Here is a 22,168-nt window from a genome sequence, read left to right as displayed (position 1 = left end):
AGGAGATGCAGCAGGTTCTCCCAAGGATCCAAGGAAGAAAGCGTGACACGACATAAAAAAAACATATTAATATAAAATCTATAGCAAGACACATTTCAGATAGTATATTAATTATCAAATATGCATAATCCTTTAAGAGTTTACACAGTACCTCAAGCAATATAAATTCTTCAAAAACTTTCTGTGAAATATTCTGGTAACTATCTATGGACATTAGATTCAAATTTTCCCTTAAACAAACCCTATTTTCTATTAATTCCCGTGATAAAACCTCATCACGCTCTCATCTTTATTCCAGAATCAACGACACTGAGAAACGTTGAGATGAAAAATCTCAGAACACGCACTAACAAAGCAACAAATTGAAACTAAATACTTTCGTTGCAAGACCATGGAAATGGAGATCGGGGCCGTAGGATGAGATCCAGATTCGGATGCTGCTTCGGGCCAAAGGCTTCAGGTGCTCTTCAGGAGCTCTAGCTTAGAGATATGTCTGTTTGTCGAACGCTGTTCGTTCCCATTTATTTAACCAGAAATTGTTGCAATCAGTGTGGAGCTGCTTTTAATTGCCTCCCCGGGTGGGTGAAAAGGGGGAAAAGCGTAGTGAAGAGGATCAGCTCGAGGATAGCGATAAAGCGATGTCCAAATGCCAAAGATTCCTGCGAAAGACGTTCCATCGGAGACAAGGAGACGACTTTTGTCTCATGCGGAAATCGCCAACTCTGCTGGTTGGATGTATCTGCACAGCTCTTCCCCCTGTTTTCCACGGAGACACAAAGAGAGAGAGAGAGGAAATGCCTTAAATCAATTAGTTGAGCACTAATTGCCCCAATACCTTGTGGCATAGTTTGCCATTTGCTCAGCACCTGTTCGAGGACTCCCCTGCCGTTGCTCAGCCTCTCTTAATCTCTGCTGAGGAATTCCTGCGGCCTTCTCATTGTTTGTCTTGTGCACTGGGGAAAAAAACAGACTTAAGATATGAATACACATAAAAACAAGAAATGAAGCCGCAGTTTATATACCCTTGCAGATTAAAATTCGATCACTAGGAATTAATACAATTAAAATTATCTATATTTATGTCAAAAAACAATACAGTAATGCCTGCTTTCATTTCATTCACCTTTTTTGAAGTTTTTCCGATCGTTTGCATGGCAGCTATATGATATAGTAGTCCGATTTTCTTAAAATTTAAAAAAAAAATCTAGATAAATATATAATGGCTATTTATTAAATTTGATGAAAATCTGTTGAAAGCTGGAAAAGTTAGAATTTTTTGTTCTTAAAATGGTCCGATCGTTCCTATAGCAGCTATATATATGTATATATATAGTCCACCGATTCGCCCTGCTCCGATTTATATACTAGTCAAATTATATAGTAGAATAACTCAGTAGTTTCAGTCAAATAGCTTGCTCTTAAATTTGTTTCAAAACAAATCTCGCCCATGTGGGCATATGATATGATTCCCAACTGGTTCTAACATCCCTGGAACGAAGTGGCTTCTGCCGGCCACGTCTCAGATATGTGTTGTGTTACAAAAGTTGCAAGTCATTGTTTATTAGTGTTCAAAGTTAGTAACTGCTTATACTTACTTACTGGTCATAGATACTTACTGATTATAGTTACTTAATGTACATTGATACTTCCTGTTCAGAGTTACTTAATGCTCATTGTTAATTACTGCTCATAGTTATTTGCTGATCTTAGTTATTTACTCATCTTAGTTACCTAATGATCGTAGTTAATTACTGATAAAAGTTCTATAAATCGTATATATATGTATATATATAGTCCACCGATTCGCCCTGCTCCGATTTATATACTAGTAAAATTATATAGATGAACAACTCCATAGTTTCCTTCAAATAGCTTGATTTTTAAATAAATTTAAACAAATCTCGCACACGTGGGCATATGATATGATTCCCAACTTGTTCTAACATTTCCGGAACGAAGTGACTGCTGCAGGCCATGTCTCAGATATGTGTTGTTTCAAAAGTTGCAAGTCATTGTTTATTGGTGTTCAAAGTTAGTAACTGATCATACATACATACTTACAGGCCATAGACATTTACTGATCATAGTTACTTTATGTGCATTGATACTTCCTGTTCAGAGTTACTTAATGCTCATTGTTAATTACTGCTCATAGTTAATTGCTGATCTTAGTTATTTACTCATCATAGTTACTTACTGATCGTAGTTAATTACTGATAAAAGTTCTATAAATCGTCAGATCGTTCCTATAGCAGCTATATATATGTATATATAGTCCACCGATTCGCCATGCTCCGATTTATATACTAGTAAAATTATATAGAGCAATAACTCCATAGTTTCCTTCAAATAGCTTGCTCTTAAATTTGTTCCAAAACAAATCTCGCACATGTGGGCATATGATATGATTCTCAACTGGTTCTAACATCCCTGGAACGAAGTGCCTTCTGCCGGCCAAGCCTCAGATATGTGTTGTGTTACAAAAGTTGCAAGTCATTGTTTATTAGTGTTCAAAGTTAGTCACTGCTCATACTTACTTACTGGTCATAGATTCTTACTGATCATAGTTACTTCATGTGCATTGATACTTACTGTTCAGAGTTACTTAATGCTCATTGATAATTACTGCTCATAGTTAATTGCTGATCTTAGTTATTTACTCATCATAGTTACTTACTGATCGTAGTTAATTACTGATAAAAGTTCTATAAATCGTCAGATCGTTCCTATAGCAGCTATATATATGTATATATATAGTCCACCGATTCGCCCTGCTTCGACTTATGTACTAGTAAAATTTTAAAGAAGAACAACTTCAAAGTTTCCTTCAAATAGCTTGATTTTAAATTAAATTTAAGCAAATCTCGCACATGTGGGCATATGATATGATTCTCAACTTGTTCTAACATCCCCGGAACGAAGTGACTGCTGCAGGCCAAGCCTCAGATATATGTTGTGTTACAAAAGTTGCAAGTCATTGTTTATTGGTGTTCAAAGTTAGTAACTGATCATACATACTTACTGGTCATAGATACTTACTGATCATAGTTACTTAGTGGTCATAGATTATTACTGTTAAGAGTTACTTACCGCTCAAAGTTAATTACTGATCATACTAACTTAATGTTCATTGATACTTACTAATATTATACATTTTATTTTCTTTTTATTCACAATAAATTTTCCTCTGTGTTATTTTTTGTCCATACCCATTGGCTATCTTTCTCACAATCAAGGTGCACTGAGAAGATGCCGCCAAGTTTCAACGTCTTCGCGAAAACAGCAAGTGCAAGACAACAACAAAAAATAAAAAAGTGTCTCAAGTGCTGGGGCCAAAAGGAAGTCGCGAGATGGATCGTATTTATATATACAACACACATTTCGATATGCCTGGGTTTTGGTCAAGCCAAAGATCTTTTGTTGCAGCAGATATGTGAAACTTCCTGTAGTCAAGTTGTTGTGAGAGATACGTTGAGTTGAGCTGAGCTGAGAGGGTGTGTCTCCGGCGTAAAAGAGTTCCTTTCATCTTGGGATAATTGGTGGTAAGGATGTCCAGCCTTGCGCTTTATAAGTATTATCAAATCGCCCCCCCCATCAAAATGGGGCAAGGTTTCGAGGGAATTGACTATAAAGGGATGCTCTTTCTTAAACAAATTTTTGAGATTTGTATAAAGAGTCTTCTTAGCAATCATGGATTTCAAAAGGTAATTAATTAAATAGTATTTTAAATAGTAAAGTTGGAACAATAAAGTTACAAAATTACATATAATTATCTCAATAAAATTATTTTAAATTTATTAACCGTCCTTTTTGCTGCTCTAAAACAAATGCAAAGAAAATCATTCTAAGTTTGAACTTAAAGGATTCTTTTTCTTCCCTACTTTGTATACCATATCTTATCGTCCTGGCGTCACCAAAGCCACCACAAAATCCAAATGCCCGTGGGCTTCCTACTTCATTTTCGGCAAAGGGCATCCACACACAAAAACCAACAGGAACCACCGAGGGCTGGCAATGAGGAAAAAGAACAGCAAACAATAAGCCGGGGCAAAGTTAAACAAAGTTGGCGCACCAACTCACTCTCTTTTCGGATCTTGGATCGGGATCGGATGGGTTCATATGGGATCTTATGGGATCTTAGAGGATCGGGTGGGCACAAGGGTCTGGACTAAAGGGTCCGGGCAAACAAAGGAGTGCGTTGATGTCGATGAAGACGGCCACAAAAGCGCCCCGATGCGATGATCGCTTCAGTCGATGATTCTCTTCCTTGGGCTTCCTCTTGCCACGATCCTCAGTTCAAAAAAACACTCGAAGAAATTTGGAAATATTTAGAAATTATTTATATAAAATTAAGCTTGAAATTTAAATGATTTGAGGTGGAAAATATTGGGTTAAAATAGACTAAAAGAATATTAAACAAGACTTTTAAAGAATAACTACATATAATCATAACAACTCTTCTTCTTAGTTTTACTGTTGATATTTAAGTATTAAAAATATATAAAATGGTCTACATTTAATACTTTTCTTTTTATTTTCTTTTTTAATTTTATGTAATTATTTTCCCCAGTGCAGACCTTTAGCCTGAATGATCGTTGGCCCGGGAGGAGGTCGACGGAAAGCTCGGATCCGTTGACTGGGAATTGTAGTGGGCACCCAGGCGCACCCCGCCACACACCTTTCCTCTCTCACCTGGCCGTCCCCCTTTTGTTCGTACTTTATTTTCTTATGGACACATGTGTGTGTATGGTGTGTGTGTGTGTGTGTGTGTGTTTGTGCAAACCTGACGCCCATTCGCGCGCACCTTTGGAATTCGGTGGCCGCGAACGCTGCATAATGGAAGCCAAATGATGGGAAACTTTTTTGTGGCCCCGATCCGGGGCCAGACAGGCATCCCTCTGGGGGATGGGGGAAAGACGCAGAGCAAAAAATACAAAAAAAAAAACAAAAGCAAAACTAATTAGGCATAAAGTGCGTGTAATTATAAAATAAATTACAGTCGAGCACTGACACTCCACATCGGTCTGGTGATTCGATTGACCTTTTTGTAACTCAATTACGATCGTCCGATCGTCTTGGCCAACTTGGCCACCCAACTAGGGAATGGAAGTGAGTGCACAGGAAAAAAATATATCTTAATTTAGCTTATAATAAATATTTAATATCTAAAATTCATAACAGGCGGAAAAGGGTACTAATTACAGGAAGCTGATGCTTATATATCCTGGCAGTTTGAATTTGAATAAATGAATTGAATCGATAAACGGTCATAACATTAATAATAACCTAATAACTTAAAATATTCGCATTTTATCAATTAATAATATTAATATTTATCAATGGTATGGAGAATTCTTCGATAAAATTAAAATTAAAAACTGAAAACTCAGCTGAAAATGGTTTAATTTGATTTCGGAAAGCTTTCCATTGTTAGTTTTTATTAGGGTAATAAATCTGCATACTGAATTAATAATTAATTAATGCATCATAAATTATATATATTTATGTTAAAAAACTATATAGTAATGCCTGCTTTCATTTCATTCACCCTTTTGCATTTTCCACTATTTTCAACGATCGTTTGTATTGCAGCTATATGATATAGTAGTCCGATTTTTATAAAATTTTCCAAAAAATTCTATATAAATATATAATGTCTATATGTTAAATTTGATGAAATTCTGTTAAAAGCTGGAAAAGTTATAATTTTTTGTTCTCAAAATTGTCCGATCGTTCCTATAGCAACTATATATATGTTTATATATAGTCCACCGATTCGCCCTGCTCCGATTTATATACTAGTAAAATTATATAGAGCAATAACTCCATAGTTTCCTTCAAATAGCTTGCTCTTAAATTTGTTTCAAAACAAAACTCGCACATGTGGGCTTATGATATGATTCCCAACTGGTTCTAACATCCCCGGAACGAAGTGACTGCTGCAGGCCAAGTCTCAGAAACGTGTGGTGTTACAAAAGTTGCAAGTCATTATATATTAGTGTTCGAAGTTAGTAAATGATCATACATACATACTTACTGGTCATAGATATTTACTGATAATAGTTACTTCATGTTCATTGATACTTACTGTTCAGAGTTACTTAATGCTCATTGTTAATTACTGCTCATAGTTAATTGCTGATCTTAGTTATTTACTCATCATAGGTACTTACTGATCGTAGTTAATTACTGATCAAAGTTCTATAAATTCTCCGATCGTTCGTATTGCAGCTATATATATGTATATATAGTCCACCGATTCGCCATGCTCCGGTGTATATACTAGTCAAATTATATAGAAGAATAACTCAATAGTTTCAGTCAAATAGCTTGCTCTTAAATTTGTTCCAAAACAAATCTGGCCCATGTGGGCTTATGGTATGATTCTCAACTTGTTCTAACATCCCCGGAATGAAGTGGCTTCTACCGGCCAAGTCTCAGAAATGTGTGGTGTTACAAAAGTTGCAAGTCATTGTTTATTAGTGTTCAAAGTTAGTCACTGCTCGTACTTACTTACTGATCATAGTTACTTTAACTTTGTTTCCTTAAATTATTAATTAATTTCCATATATCCCTAGCATCTTAGAAATTTGTTAAATTACCTTTCTTTAATATTTTTCTATCCTTAAACATCGCAATAATATTTTCCCGTGTACAACAATCGTAGAATGGATGTGAGGTAGTGAGTCCCAGTCCCAATGTCCAGAGCATCTGTCGCGTCTTTAGCCAAAAATGGCAATGTTTACATGCGTGTCGCCTCCAGCGAATGGGACACCCATATCCCATATCCAATAGCTGCATCCAGCGGCTACATCCCAACGCGAACCCATTCCATAAACGCTTCGCAAACACTTTTTGCGTGCTGTTAATTACATGGTCCGGGAGTCGGGTCTAGTCGGTCTCTGAGGGCATTTCCAGTTGCCAGTTTGCTCCTCTGGTGGTCTCATCTCGACACTCGGTTTGCTTGGTCATTGCTTCCTGGTAGAGGCAATCGTAGAACTTGTCGCCCATGTTAACAGGCCCACGGACCCAATGATTGATAGCCATAGGCACTAGGCCAATGTTAGTCCTAGTTAGGACATTGAAATTTTATAGAGAAAACTAATCAGATTAAGGCTTTAAATTACCAAAAATATGAATGGCAAATGCATTTAAAAAGCTGGTATGAAATTATGTTACTACTTTCAGTACACCTTTAAATCTGTGAATTTTGAATACAACTTGTAAGTCAACCTTAACATTTTTAATGTGTTATATTTTAATCTTAAAGAATTTATTTAAGAATTATAGCCCCTTCCATAGTCAAGTCTTATGGTTTAAACACACTTATAGATCACATTATAGTCACCAAAAAATCCTCCAGTAGAGTAATCATTTGAAACTCCCTTCAATGTCATATAAATCACCCAAGATGTTATTCCTTCTTAGAAAACCTTCACCCCAAAGGGAGGTAGGGAAACAGCAAGAACCCCCTGGAGTCTGGACCTGGCTTAAACTTACATTTCTTTACCTAATCCGCCAAATTCTCACGCCTCACCAACAATTGCCACTTAATTAACGCGTACACTCACTTTGCCGCGACTTGTGTCGAAAATTTTCATTGTGAGCCAAAGGGCCAAAACGGTGGCATAAGCTGGGGCAAGGGGCACCGAAGGTGGAGGCTTGAAAGTCTTGTCATGCCAAGAAGTACGCGTGCCGGGAATGCCAAGTCAATGAGATGCCCCCAGCGCGATATATTGCCCATTCCGAGCCGATCTGTTGCAATTTCCAAATCAAACAGCGCGCGAAACGTGTGGCGTCTGCAATTACAACACAAAAGAGGAGCACGGAGCAGTTGTGTGGCCAGCGGAGGAGGAGGAGGAGGGTGGAGGGCAATACATGCTCCAAACATGACGAACAACAACTGTCATTGTCACATCCATCGATCCATCGAACCGGAGAACCATCGGAGAGCCAGCGAACGCTCATGCGCAACAGCAAAACCCATCGATCCGCTGATCGAACCAGCAATCGATTGACGATCGATCGTCCGACGAGAAGGAAGATGACCAACATGGGGATCCCGATCCGCTTTTTGTGCCCTGTTTTTTTTTTATATATATAATTCTTATTTTGTTTTTTGTTTTTGCTTCCTTTATAACTTTTTGCTGTGCCCTTTCTGAGGGGTATCAACTTTTTGCTCAAAAGGTACGAAATGATATTCTAAATTTGTAATATGTTTTTTTTTTATAAGGGAAGTCACTTGTTAGCCTTTAAAATTACTTTTTGAGGTGCCTAAAGGCATGAAAATAATTAGATTGGCTTGTAAATGAAGTGAAATTTATATACAACTTTGATTTTATATATGTAAAAGTATTTTAAATCGTTTAGGTATGTCATAAGTTTCACTAAATTTGAATAGCCTGGTTTTGTATTTATAATTATTAATTGTGTACTCACTAGACATAGGATGAACCCTCTGTTCCTATTAGTAAATTTAAGTTCGAAGAACATTTATTTAAATTACAATACAAGTAATATTAGTTCGCATCTCTAAAAATAAGAAATAGGTTTTCCAGGCGCCTATCCATTTAATAATATATATTAATTAATATGTATGTATATCTTAGGGTATTTTAATAATCGTTCTCCCAAACTCAAATTTCTTTCAACTTCACTTTATTTTTTTTTTTTAAGATTTTGTATGCTGGACAGGCTGTTTATAGTGGACGATGCTGGCGACTTGCAATTCATTAGGCCGCCTGACCATTTTTGGGATGAGCGTGCGCCGCTTTTGGTCTCTCGCCTCGGTGGATGCGGCAATAAGGCAACTTCAACTGCAAAAAAGCCAAGAGCCAAGAGGCAAGAGCATCGACTACCATGCCAACATAATCTTAATCCGCTCGTTAGTTTTATTGATTAGGAGCAGTGTCTCTTTGGGCCAGACAGCGACATCAGACCAAGACAACGACTCATTGGAGACGACAATTGTCGCCTCGGCGTGCCAACTAAATAACAACAATGGCACGTCACTCTCCAACTAGGCGTACTATGTGCCCCTCGGGGTTATGAGATGCGGATGCCCAATAATGCCAATAGACCCAATAGACCCAATAGGTTGGCCAAAGTCCAAAAGACACTGAGGGGAAAACATTGGGATCTATAAAACTAAAACTAAAAGTTTATTTTATTAAAACTAAGAACCAAGAACTAGTAAACTTACAACATTTAAGGGGATTTCTTTACATACTATTTCCTACTTTTAATTTAAATTAATTTAATTTATTATTATTATTTTTATTTATTTTTCCCAGTGACACCTTTAGTGTCAGTTGTGTTATGAGTCTCCAATGAGTGTTTGAGGCCAATAGATTGTGAATCATTTACCAATCATTTGTAAGCTTTTCTCTAATTACGAATGACATAATTGGGGAAATCAGGATGAGTTAGGTTATATAACCTAAAGGGGAAAATGTAGTGTGTAGTCTCTGATGTGATATTTAATTATTGATAGTTGTTTAAGCTTTGAACTGAATAATTTATGGGGTGACTAGCCCATTTTCCAAGTTAAAGTGTTTCCAAGAATTTATTAAAGTGCTGAACGTTGTTAAATATATACATTAAATCAATTTAAAAGCAGATTACGAATTAAATATATAGAGAAGACAAAAGAAAGAACTTCTAGGTGATGATTTATAATACTAATATTTCTTTATAGGATTTAATGCCTATCCCTTAGATATCCTTGAGTCTTTGCCTATGTTCAAGGTCCCCGAATAAGTTAAACGTCTCTCTGGCATTCTGAATCTTCATTTCCTGAACGAAAAATTATTTTCCCACCCGTAATTAAACAAAAAACGCAAAAAATACGCAAAGAAAAGGCGAAACAAAACTGTCAAGCACTGTGGACACATGTAGCACGATCACTTTTTGTTGTGCTTAGCTTAGTCTCCTGGCTCTCCATCTTCATCTGCAGATCAGTAGCTGAAATCAGGATCAATGTAAGCCTGCCTCATCCAGGCTATGGTTTATCTTGCCCTCCGGCTCTCGTCTAGATCTGTCGGATGTCAGGTTGCATAGTTGGTCCAGCAATTGCATGTCGCGATCGTCCGAAGATCTACCTCAGTCTCAGCCTCAGTCCCAGCCTCTGAGCCACATCCTCAATCCTGAGTCGCTAAAACTTGAAAGCCACATTCGATGGCTGTGCCGCTGACAGCGCGGAATTGTCGTTCGCATTGTCAGCTGGAATGGGTTGGGAGAGGGAGGGAGGGAGGTAGTCCCCTGGATCCAGGGATATGGTGGGGTTTATCCACCGACTTTTGCCGACGATATACAAAAGATGCAACTGTCGCCGCTTGTTCCAGCAGTTGTTCCTGCTCGCTGACTCTCTCTCTCTTCTGCTGCTGACAGTTTGCTGCAGCAGCAAAAAAATGCGCTTGGGAAACTGCAACTGCGAGCTGCAGCTTAAATCAAATATTGAAATGCCTCAGAGCAGATCGGCGAATCGACCCTGACCTGCAGGTACTCGATGCATGCCCCTCCTTTGCCCGGCTAATTGCAGCAAATAATTGCCCCTCCGCCAAATACACACAAATAAATTCCACTTGTTTTATTTTTTTGTAATTTTTTACTCATTGTTGTTTTTTGTTTTATTGATTTGTTTTCGATAGCATTCGCATTTTTCTGCTCGCTTTTTTCGTTTTGTTGTTCTCCTTCGTATTACTACTTTACAAAATTGAATGTCTATGAGCTAGTATAAATTAATTAAATATTATATTCATATCGAGCTATATGTATAAACTTAGGCCTAGGACGTATCGTTTAATTAGCCAGCTAAGTGAATTAATTAATTAGTAATACCTACATGGAGGGGGAGGGCGGAGAGAACGCACAACCAAATGCGTTTCACAAAAAAATAATATTTCATATGATTTTTCTCTTTCTTTTGTATGTGCAAAATTTCATAAATTCCAAGCAATGATTTTAACCTAAAACTAATAGTTAATGTTAACTTATTTATGTACACAAAGGTAAAGTTTTTAATTTATTTTTAGCTTGGTAAACATTTTATGGAATTTTCTCAACTACATTCCAAATTGTTTTCCAGCTCTGGGTATTTATCTTAAAGGCTTCTCCCTTCACCAGCTTCGCATATGTTTTGGTCCTGGCCAAAACATTATGGAAACAGGATTCAAGGACTATTCGCAAAGGACAGAGAAGGAGCTGCGCGCTATTTGAATTTGTTCAGTCTTGTTTTTTTCGATTATTAAAAAAAGGATATTTTAAAAACGACAGAAAGGGGCGAGAAGAAGGCAGGGGGACGCGCTACGAAATCTTTAAGCTAAACTATAATTAAACCTTAGTCTAGGGATACAAAAAACGGAGGGAAAGGCTTTGTAATTTACAAAATATTTTGCATCGAGGGAGGGAGTCTCTTACATGACTAAAAACTGGGCAAACACAAGTTGTATTCTCGTTCACTTTTTCTCAAAAACCTTTCATGAAATCTATTCATTAATATTCCTTCTGTAATACTGCTACAAAAAAGTGAGAGTTAAGGGGGACTCGGATGGTATTGAAGGAGACAATTGGTAGTTGTATCTTTAACTAGGCTATAGTCTAGGCTCTTAAGGTGCTAATAACAAAGGCTAAGCGTAGACAAAATACATAACACATACAGGCGGGGAGTGTGGGGCGGGGAAAGGCAATATATAGGTGGAGGAGGGTGGTCTCCTTATAGACACGTGTAGATGACCTTCTTGGTTCGACACAGCTTGCACTTGACCTCGCAGCACCAGTGGAAGGTGCAGGCGCATCTCTCCACCACCACGACCTCATCCCGCCGATAGCCACGCCCGCAGCACATCAGACCACATCCATCGACGCCCAAGGAGGTCTCATTACATTGCCGGCCATGGGTGCCCAGGATGCCATGTCGCAGATTCTTCTCACAGAAGCTGGGCGAAGGCTCCAGGTAGACCAAGTCCTTAGAGCCGGGTGGCTTGTGCTCAGGATTGTGTGGATTCAGTTGGAAGTGATATCTGCAAGGAGAGGAAAATAAAGAAAAGTTTATAAGTAAGCTATCGATAAAGTTCTTAGAATACTCTTTCAGTTTTATCCTTTTAATTAAAGTAAGTTTAATAATATCTTAGTGATCCTTACCTATTATGTTTGCGACCTTGTCGTCGTCCATTTCTGGCCCTCTGACCGCCCTGCGGCAGACTGTTTGGCGATGGCATATTCGGATGATGAATCTTGTTGTTCGGATGACTGTTCTCCAGCAGAATGTCCGGCATGTGATCGTTGAGCATGCGCTCTTCCTCCTCCCCGTAGACCACCGACTGGGGAATGATCAGACCATTGGAGCTCACAGAACTGGAACCGGCGGCATTCGGACTGATCCCTGGCAGGACATTGCTGGCTCGCAGGCTATTGCTCACTTGGACGCGGGTGGCACCATCGAAGCGGGCCTTAAGATTGTCACCGATCACCCGGAAGTTGGCCAGTCGCATCCAGCAGGTCTTCACCGTACAAGAGCCGGACATGCCGTGGCATTTGCACTCCTGACGCATCTCCGCCTGGACGTGCTGCAGATTGAGAAACGGAGAAGAAGAGATTGTTCATTAGTATGACTTTATTAGGCTCCTTGCGAATCGACTCGCCTTGCAATATGTTTTTCACTTAATTATTTTGCTGTTTTTTTTTCAGTCCGGTTGTTTTTGCTGGCTGGGAGATTGGCGGCCCGCCTGCCACGTTGTTGCAGTTATTAAAAATCAATAAATGTTGTTGCAACTTGCTGTGCGCTTGTTGCAAGTTCCTACCCCCTTCCCTCTCTCAAGCTTGCCGCTTGTAATTGTTGTGCGCCGGACCAAAAGTAAGAAATCAACGCAGTTGGGGGGCCTTCAGCCGGAGCAGCCACAGCAGCCAATGATCATCATCATCCTCATCATTGGACCACAAATGATCCCAATGATTATGGAGCTGCGGCCCATAACAAGTAATAAAATAATAACACAGATGGTGGGCCCTGCACTCCGAAGGAGTCGAGTGGAAGGAGACAGCGAGGACTAGGCCTCGGATCCGGTGGGATCGATGGAATCGATCGAATGGATCGAACTCTAGGCTGGATGCTGGCGCAGTGTGCTACTTTCTACGCCCCACTAAAAGCGGACAGCAGGAGGAGGAGGTGCACAGTGGTATTGAAATTAAATAAATTAACTTGGGAAATCGATTGGAAAATGTATAAAGAGTGATCACGAAGGTTTCAATATGAATATCCATATTTTATGGTTTGAATACTTATTCAAAAGATATTTAAACTAAAACGATATACACGAAAGTTACTTATTATTATAATTTAAGATATTTATTTAGTTACTTATACATTTCTCTCAGTTTTGTTTTATATTTTAACTACTGTACTGTTGCCCCCTAAAACTAAACTAAAATCCTCCTATTTTTCTTTGCATGTAGAGGGAAACTGGAAGCTGTCAACGGTTTAATATACGATCGACACAAGAGCAAATGAGTCCCCCCCACATTCTCTATAGAGAAAGATGAAAACCATGGAGGAGAGAGCTTATCTTCCAACTACATAAGCCAATTGGCATTCACTGGCAATTAATTGCGGGGACGGAAATTGTCGTCGCTGGTTTTTATTAGCTCAAAAGTCGTAAATCGCCAGCCAGCTTAAACCGAACATTAGGACTACTTATTACGAGGTGCACTGGGAAAAACACTATGCTTGAATTCGCATAGATTCTTTAGGTCCCATTTAATCCTTATTTATTATAGAAATACAGCTAAACTTACCGCTCGTCCCGCCTCATTGTTGTGCAGATTCATTTTCTCGCGCAGATTGCGACCCCGCTCGCCGGTATCAACAAACTCCCGGGAGAACTTGAAACCGAATCCAATGTTGTCCGAGCAGCCGCCCCATTCCCAATCCCGGACACCAGCCACGCTGCCCGCCTGGTTGGCTTGAGGGGATCTCGACTGGTGGCTATAGTCGCAGGTGCAGGACTCGATGGTGCCCTCGCTGCAGGCCCTGGCAATAGAATGGGTAACCGCGGCACTGGTGATGGCATAAATGAAGCTAGTCTCACGGCATCCTGTAAGAAAAACAAAAAGAAAGGGATTTAGTTAACTTTTATAGACAAAAATATTTAAAAAACGAGAAGAAGAGTAAACATTTTTAATGGTTTAATTCGATTCAAGCAACTACTTATCATTACAAAGTTTATTCACTGTGCAGTCATTATTTCTCGCCTTCTGGGTGTTCCACTTGGCACTGCTTGGCTGGACCAAGACAAGATCTCAATCTTGGCCAAGTCAAGTGATGGCCAGAGAGACGTGGGCAAGAGTTGAAGATTCTTTTTTTTCTTTCGTTATGAGTAATGGCACTTGTCTTCCAAAGTCTGGTCAATTATGACACTTCAAGTTATCAATGCCACAGGGCCACCAAGGAAAAAGAGATGAGCGCACCAAAACCTGACACAGATTAAACGCTCAACTATAAATTCCAACTTAACACTTTGGGGCCATCGCTACGAAGTCCATTCGAGTGGACAGTTTCCTCCTTGTCCGCTTCACTTTTATTATTATTTTTTGTATTTTTTGATTGTATATTTTTAGTAACTGCCTCCGTTTCTGTTTCGGTTGCTGCTCCGAGAGCGAGACCATCGCAGATAAAGAACAATGAAAATTGAATTTACATGTTGCAGATAATTTTTCAAGTGGTTTCGCCTCAGTTCATAGCTCACAAGATATGATATATATATATGTGTATATAGGGATGGTCTACGGTCAGGTAGCTGGAAATTCTTGGGTATTTCGAATGAGTAAGCGACTCACTGGGAATGGATGGACTGTCAACTTTGTTTGGTACTTTTAGGGTTTAGTTTCAAAGAGTGTAAAGTACTTGAGATCTTGAGAAATTATATTTATAATAAAGATTTAACAGTCTCTAAGATAACTTTATTGAGTCTTCTTAGAGTATTGTTTAATTAAATTTCTTAAACTTCAGTCACTTTAACATCATCGTATTTTTAGAAAACTCCCTTTTATAGTTCTCTTTATTTTATTTTTATTTTTGTACAAGTGCTGATTGATGTATCTTTGATTGACTAGTCTCCACTTGACGATTGACACATTCTCGCTTGCTCTAATATCAACGAATCAACAACTTCCGCTTGGTGTTAAAAAATTTTGCCGCTTTTGATTTCGATTTCCTGGAATTCGACCAAGAAATGATTTGTTTCTTTCGGTTTTTTTCTCATCTATTTTTTGTGGAAACTATGGCACAGAGTGAGCCTTCAATTCCCGGTTAATGTTTGTTTGTTTGCTGTTGGTGGTTTCGGTTTTCCTTAAATAATTTCACGTATGTAACGAAATTTAAGGCGCACACACAGGTAAATTGTGTGTAAATATGTGCAAGATGTTTGGGCCGCGATAAGGCGGCGGCGCATGCGCAAACGCTTTGGGAAATTACTCTGAGTATCTGAGGCGTGACACAGTCATCATATATTGGTGACTTTGTTATTTTTTCTGGTGATTAGCTTAGCAAGAATTCGCGTTACTTTTTTTCTGTTTTGGGGAGGCAATTTGGTGTTTGCATTTCGTACTCTCCTTTTGTGGTTTCTTTGGATAAATAGCGAACAAAAGGCTATAAATAAGAACGAGCTGGGGCTGGTGCACCCTGAGCAATTAAGCAAAGAAATGCCAAATGAGCGGGGAGTGGCCAAAATGGAGCAACGAGGAAAGTAAAATAAAATTTCCGCATGTAATGCGATACCTTCTTTATTTTTTATATATGTACATATATGCCTTGTATAATTGCCCAAAAACGGATTTCCGTTGTGTGTGGGCGTGGCTCGAACTGATTGAAATTGAGATCAGGGGAGGGGAATCAGAAGCAGGATCAGTGCAGGATCAGGATACTGAAAAAGGGACTAAGCTGCTTAGTGACAGCACAGCAGTTCCCGGAATAGTTTAGACCTCTTGATATAAAACCCACAGGGACAGCCACCCGGAGCGGCTTCGTCACGAACCGATGATTGCCAAAAAAAATGTAAAGGAGATGAAGATCCCTGACAGAAACCCAACGAGAATTCACTAATAGAGACAGCCTGTTAAAGCGTGTGGCGTGGCAAATTGACAAGGTGTCACCAATTAGAAAACAAGTTAGGGAAGCCTAACCCGGCAGCAAGAAATACAAATGAAATGCAGCCCAGACAGGCGATGAATTATGCCCCGCTGGCAGGGTTCCTTAAGAAGTTTTAAAGCCACTGGCTCTGAGTTTTAGAACCCCGAACCCCAAGTGTTAATGGTTCGCTCTAGGTGTTAATTAGGGCCAAGGGCAAAAAAAGGGAGAGATGGAAGAGCATTAAAAAAATTTGATTGTGGAAAGCGATGAAAGTGCTACGATAAAAAGCTGTCACCGGGGCAATAATTTCCCTTTTCTTTTAAGTAATCCATAAAATGTCAAGAGCTCATAAAAAGGATGTTGCCGGCACAGAGTCAAAATAACTTGATAAGGTCAAGAGCCTGGCTATAAAAGTCAGCTGCCGTTGACAGACGGTCCAAGGAGAAGCCACGCGACGCCGACCACGCCCCCTATCAGAGACCAAAGACCTAAGATATATACATATATATAGGAGGTCGAGTTTATATAGCAACTACCTGGCAGGATCTCAGGAAGCAGGACAAAAACGGTAGCTAATAAAACGGCAGGCGAGGGCGGGAGTCTGAATAGAATGGGATGGATTTCCAGCTAAAAACGCGCCAGGACAAAAACTGCGCATGCGCGACTTTTGTTTACATTTATATAACAGAGAGAGAAACTGCTGGTTTCGAACCATTCTCCTGGGATTTTTCGCTGGCGCAGCAGGCGAACGAACGAACGACTAGTCCCAGAAGACAGACAACTGGGCTTGATTGATTTGAATGGCTGAGTGAGTGACAACAGTTGATTCTGTCCTGTCCCGGACTGAGTCACTCCTGGTCCTGGTCCTGGTGCTGGTGCTGCCAACTTGTGCTCATTAGCATAAACACGCTGAAACGCAAGTGGAGCAAGTGCAGCGATCACAGAGACAGCTCTTTGTTTTCGCCGGAGCGGGGAAAGTGGGCCCCCTTCGAAAGGGTAGCCACCAGACTACATATGTAGATATATATAAAATATATATACATATTACCAAGTGCTCAGATCGTATTACAATAACAAACAAGCGCCACACACATATTGCAGTGTGGAAGAGGTCCAGGGGAGTGACATTTCATAACATAAATAAAGTGGAAACTAAAGGGAAAAAGAAACTGGATTCATGTCGGTTGGCCTGAGTTGGTTATGCAAGCAATTTGTGTTGTCAGATTGTAGTTTCTAGTAGTTAGTAAATTGAAAAACGAAGGCGTTGACAACCATTGATGGACAGATCATATTTCCCCATGGTAAAGAGTGTTTTAAGTGGGCTGCAAGGATCGCAGCAAGAGCTAATGATGCCCCAAGACCTTTTCTATAGTAGATATTATCTTCAACTCACCTCGATCCACAATTTTTCCAAATAGATTTTTGCCTCGCGAAAAGTTTCTCGTTGAGCAATTCCAGCGACGATTCCGGAACTGATGCTGGCACTCGCTTATGGCCAAATTGGCGCCCTTAACCAAGGCTCCCAATACACCTGGATTATCCCGGACCAGGCGTCGCTGTTTTCTTCTCAGTGTAGAGTGGATGGCCGGATCCATATACATGATGGGTGTAATATTATTGGGTTCGCCGACCTTGGCAATGCCCCTGAAAGAAAACGAACCAGAAAAACCGAAAGTTAATAGGGCAATCTTTGTTGAGAATGGATGTCATAGCTATTTAATGCCTGACTGGTTATTTTGCGCCTAATTATGAGAACGAAATAAAAAAAAAACCAGCTGAAACATTTTCATAGCATCTACAGCACTTTGTTCCCTACATATTTTCCAGGGTTTTGTGTGTCTTTCCACTTGACTTGAGACCGAGTTGTTTTTCTTTCGGCTTTCGGCGTGTGTGCAGTATTATTTTTTGTAGGTTTTCCATTTTGCGGCTTTTCTGTGTCGTTCATAATATTTTCCAACATTTGTTGTTGCTGGGCGGTACACGTCAATTGCCGGCGTTACTCAGGCATAAACCACATACACCTATTAAGTACACTCACATGGAGATAGACAAATATTTGCAGACACCTGTCGGCTAACGCTTTGCTCCGCTCTGACCTGTCATAATTTATTTTCTTGTTTCAACTGCTTGTTGATATTTATAATATTTTTTCCACGCTTCATTAGCCGATATATTTTATTTAAGCATATATAACAAGCAATAAATAAACACAATTAAATGTTTATTGACGGGCCTCGGAGAATGCAAATGAATTGCCAATTCAATTGAATGCTAATTCCGATGGGAACAGAACATTATTCGCCGCCCAAAAACAATTGCGCAATGGCACACACAAAATCAATAATAAAAAGTACGTAAATTAAGCAGAAACAATGAAAAAACAAAAACTTGATTGAATGTGTAACATCTGCCATAATCAAGAGGCAAGGGGAATACGCGGGGTCCAGTGATTGCCAATCGATTTTAATTCCCAGGCGGATTAAATCGATGCCCCAAACTGAGATTTATGCGACGGCAATCCGGAGTCGCGGCAGCAATTTGTGTCGATCGGTATGTTCGTGTGTGCCTGCCTTTGTGTTTTTATGTATTTTGCGTTGATTTTTTATTGTTGCGACTGAAATTTATGCCGTTATAAAAAGTTATTAAGGCTTAGCTGAAGTTTTGCACATGATAAAAGTCAAACAAACAACTCATCAAAAGCCAAAGAATCTCTGCGAGTAATGGGTAATAATAGTATTAACAAATACCAGTTAGTTGCCCAATAGTTGGCCTTAAACTTTTATCGTTTATGTTTGAAATTTGATTAAGGTTTTGTTAGATTTCGACTTTGCATCAAGTTGGGAAAAGGGAGTAAAGTAGAATTTTTAATTTTAATAGTTTCTTTTAAAAACTTAACAACTTTTAAGTTGTAATTAATTTTTAAATAGTTTTTAATATTTTTTAATAAATTTATGATTAAGAATTATAAAGTAACATTTCGATTTTAATTTTAAAACAACTTGATCTCCTTATAATATTTAAAATTAATTAATTTTGTTTATTTAAGTGTTGTATTTTTTAATATTTTATAATTCAAGATAGTTTCCTTTATTTTTTAGAATAAATTTTACTTTTAAATTTGATTTAAATAATTTTTTCCACGATTTTAATCGATGAACTTTCATTTGGAAAAACAAAAGACTTAGGCAACGAACTCGATTTGCCTGCAGCTGCTACTAGGCTTGTTTTTTTTTTTGCTCTCTTCCCCAGATCGGCGGTAGATCCCAAAAACTGGACTTCCCCTCTCTCTTGCTTTATTGCCCCCCTTTTATCCATTCACCCAAAACTCCATTCATATCTCAAAGTGTGTCACGCATACCGACAAAGTTTTTATCCCAAGTAAAAGTTGAATGCGCGCTTAGAATTTTTAATTGCTTTCATCAGGCGAAGCGAAAGAAGAAGATGCGAAGAAGCTCCGAGTTGTTTTTATTTCTTTAAGTTTTTTCTGTATTATTTTTTAGTGTGTGCATTTTGTGTGTGGCTTCCGCATTTGGTGCGTGACGCACAAGACCTTTAACTTATTTTGTGTTTGCTTTTATTATGTGTTTGCGGCTGTGGGAAATGTTTCCCGAAAACTTTCGGCGCGTGCCTTGTTGTTGTTCTGGCCCAATGTTTTCTGGCTTTAACATATATTTCTCTTTGACTGATGTTTACTGTTTTTATTGTCGCTTGGCCGCTAATTGGCCACTGCAATTGAGCGTTTAATGGAAAATATTGGAAAGAGGGAGACTTACCACCACATGGAGCCCCGGCCTCTGCCGGATTTCTGTTTGCCTTCGACGGCGGTGAAGCCGCTGCACAGGGCCATCAGGCAGATCACGAATATATAGCTGATATCCATTATTATTCGAAATACACAACACTCTCACACTGACACTGTGGATATTGCCTCTGCTTTTTATATTTTATTATTATTTTTTTACTTCTTTGAGTTGTTTGTTTGCAAATGGTTAGGGAATATTTAATTTTATCGAGCAATTTCGCGTTCAATTAGCACACTATAAATGAGGCATAATCATCATTAGCATGCGTTTGCCGATATAGCTGCTCATATTTGTGCGATTTATTTCGATGGCTCGATCGATCGATCGGATCACACGGCAATCATGGGACACATGGAACTTGTGAGTTTTCCGCTTAACAAATATTATTTTTACAGAGTCGAAAGAACACTACTTGATCGACTCGGTCTAGTTTTGCGGATAGATGGAGATCGGTGGTATAGATCGGTGTAGATCGCGACGCTTCCAGCGGAGGAGTGAATGATTGTTGCCGGGTTCAGTGCCAATGCTTAACTGAAACACACGGTGCGTTCTTTCGTCCGACTCTGCGTTTGTCAGCAGCGATCCGAGATACCCGAGATCCCCGATTCCCCGATCCGATCGCCTCGTCAGCCTTCGGTTGACACACGATTGCCGCCGTTTGCTGCTTGGTGTGCATGTGTGTGCATGTTTGTGCATGTGTGTGCTAGAGTGGGGCGGAGCTATGCCGGAGCTAGCATTCCCCGGCCATGCGCCAGAAGAGTCCCACTATCTGTCTTTACTTCTCTCACAGCGATCGATCGTGTCTCTTCTCTGGCTTCGTGCTCTCTTTCACTCGTATATATGTGCGCTTCTATTTTTACAAGTGTGTGTTTGTGTGGTATATAGCCAACGTCGTCCAATAAGAAATGGCGGAAATGGAAAAACTCTGCTCGGCATTTTCGGTGTAATAATCGATGATTGTATTGCCGGATTATTTGCGCAATCGATCGAAAATTTCGTAATAGCGAGCGGTTGGTCTGTTGACTTCACTTAATTATATTTATTTGTGGCAATTTTTATGCTATTTTTTTAAGGGTACTTATGGGCTTGGTTTTCATGGGGTTTTTGACACGCTTACTGTGAGGGAGTTTTACAAAGGTCTTTAAGCATTATTTTCGGTTGTTGGGAATCGTTTATAAGTGGTAACATTTAAGTTTTATACGTCCACGTTTTAAACTTGGTAATGGGTTTTAAAAGCACAAATTACAAGCTTGTTTAATGGTAAAAATATAAAAATTTAATAACACTTTAAGTTGAATAATATATTTGTAGATTTGTAAACAATTTATTTGAGATTCTACATAAATTGTATGTATTTCATTCAATGATACAAGATAAATATGTATTATCTTGTATATTTTGTAATCCTAAATCTATAATATACTATATTTTGTAAGTTTTAAATCATTTCGTATACAAAAAGTATGAATAAATATTCAATATTTTATTATTTAAACATATTGTTAAAAAATATATTATCTGGAAGTCAAATATATTTAGGAATTTCTTGATTTATTTTTCATTTATTCCATTCCCTTGGCATTCGTATATGCTGCAGTATATACTACATCTATTGAGAACAAGTTTTCTGCCGCCTTTTCGGAGTAGATTTTTCGGAGTAATCTGCTGCTTATATACATGGCTCGAATGCAGTTAGCTCACTCACACTCACACTCCCTTGAATGCGCGCACACACACACTATCACACTGGGAGCTGACTTTATGTCTTACCTTTTCTTCCACTAATTGGACATCGTGTGTGCGCCTCGAAAAGAGCAGGTATGGTATCCCCCACCCTCCCGGGCACCCAAGTCATCCGCAGCTTGGAAAGACTCCTCTTTTCCAACCCAATCTTTCGGCCATTTTCAATAAAATACACATTTATAAGGTACTTAGATTGTGTTAAAGTTTAAATTGTATTATATTTTATTATTAAATATATGTATTATTAAATTAAAGTGTAAAAATCCCTGAAATTTTTGTGTGTTTTTATATTGAGTTTTAAAAAAGTAACACAAGAAACAGGAAGCTGAATATCCTGTTTAATTTCTATAAAACTTAGCAAGAATTTTACTTCATAAATTATGATTAATTCTATCTTTCTTGCTTGCCTAAAAATGTAGTAAACAAAAAACAGGAAGATCGCTTTGCAAGCCAACAAAATGGCGAATGGCGGAACTCTTTCCTTTCCGTTTTCGGTTTA

General features: G+C 38.8%; 1 protein-coding gene and 1 long non-coding RNA gene across 2 annotated transcripts; both read right to left on the bottom strand.

Moving 5' to 3' along the window:
- Positions 1 to 245: 245 nt before the first annotated feature.
- LOC147643006 (uncharacterized) lies at positions 246 to 1,139 on the bottom strand. Its single transcript, XR_015272679.1, has 3 exons — positions 1,023 to 1,139; positions 836 to 953; positions 246 to 756 (listed from the first exon to the last, which is right to left on the bottom strand). It is a non-coding gene; the product is annotated as an uncharacterized LOC147643006 (long non-coding RNA).
- A 9,447-nt stretch (positions 1,140 to 10,586) lies between these two features.
- wg (Wnt family member 1 wingless) lies at positions 10,587 to 20,460 on the bottom strand. The gene is made up of 5 exons (XM_020950765.2): positions 19,897 to 20,460; positions 17,517 to 17,767; positions 13,792 to 14,090; positions 12,142 to 12,566; positions 10,587 to 12,020 (listed from the first exon to the last, which is right to left on the bottom strand). The coding sequence occupies exons 1-5, from the start codon at positions 20,001 to 20,003 to the stop codon at positions 11,714 to 11,716; spliced, it is 1,389 nt and encodes a 462-aa protein (XP_020806424.1). The 5' UTR covers positions 20,004 to 20,460; the 3' UTR covers positions 10,587 to 11,713.
- Between the last annotated feature and the right edge of the window lie 1,708 nt (positions 20,461 to 22,168).

This window comes from Drosophila serrata, unplaced genomic scaffold (genome assembly GCF_035046125.1).
Source record: "Drosophila serrata isolate PLE 108 unplaced genomic scaffold, ASM3504612v1 contig_302, whole genome shotgun sequence".
Lineage (NCBI taxonomy): Eukaryota > Metazoa > Arthropoda > Insecta > Diptera > Drosophilidae > Drosophila > Drosophila serrata.
The sequence above is the reverse complement of the archived record's forward strand: the minus strand, read 5'-3'. Positions and strand labels throughout refer to the sequence as shown.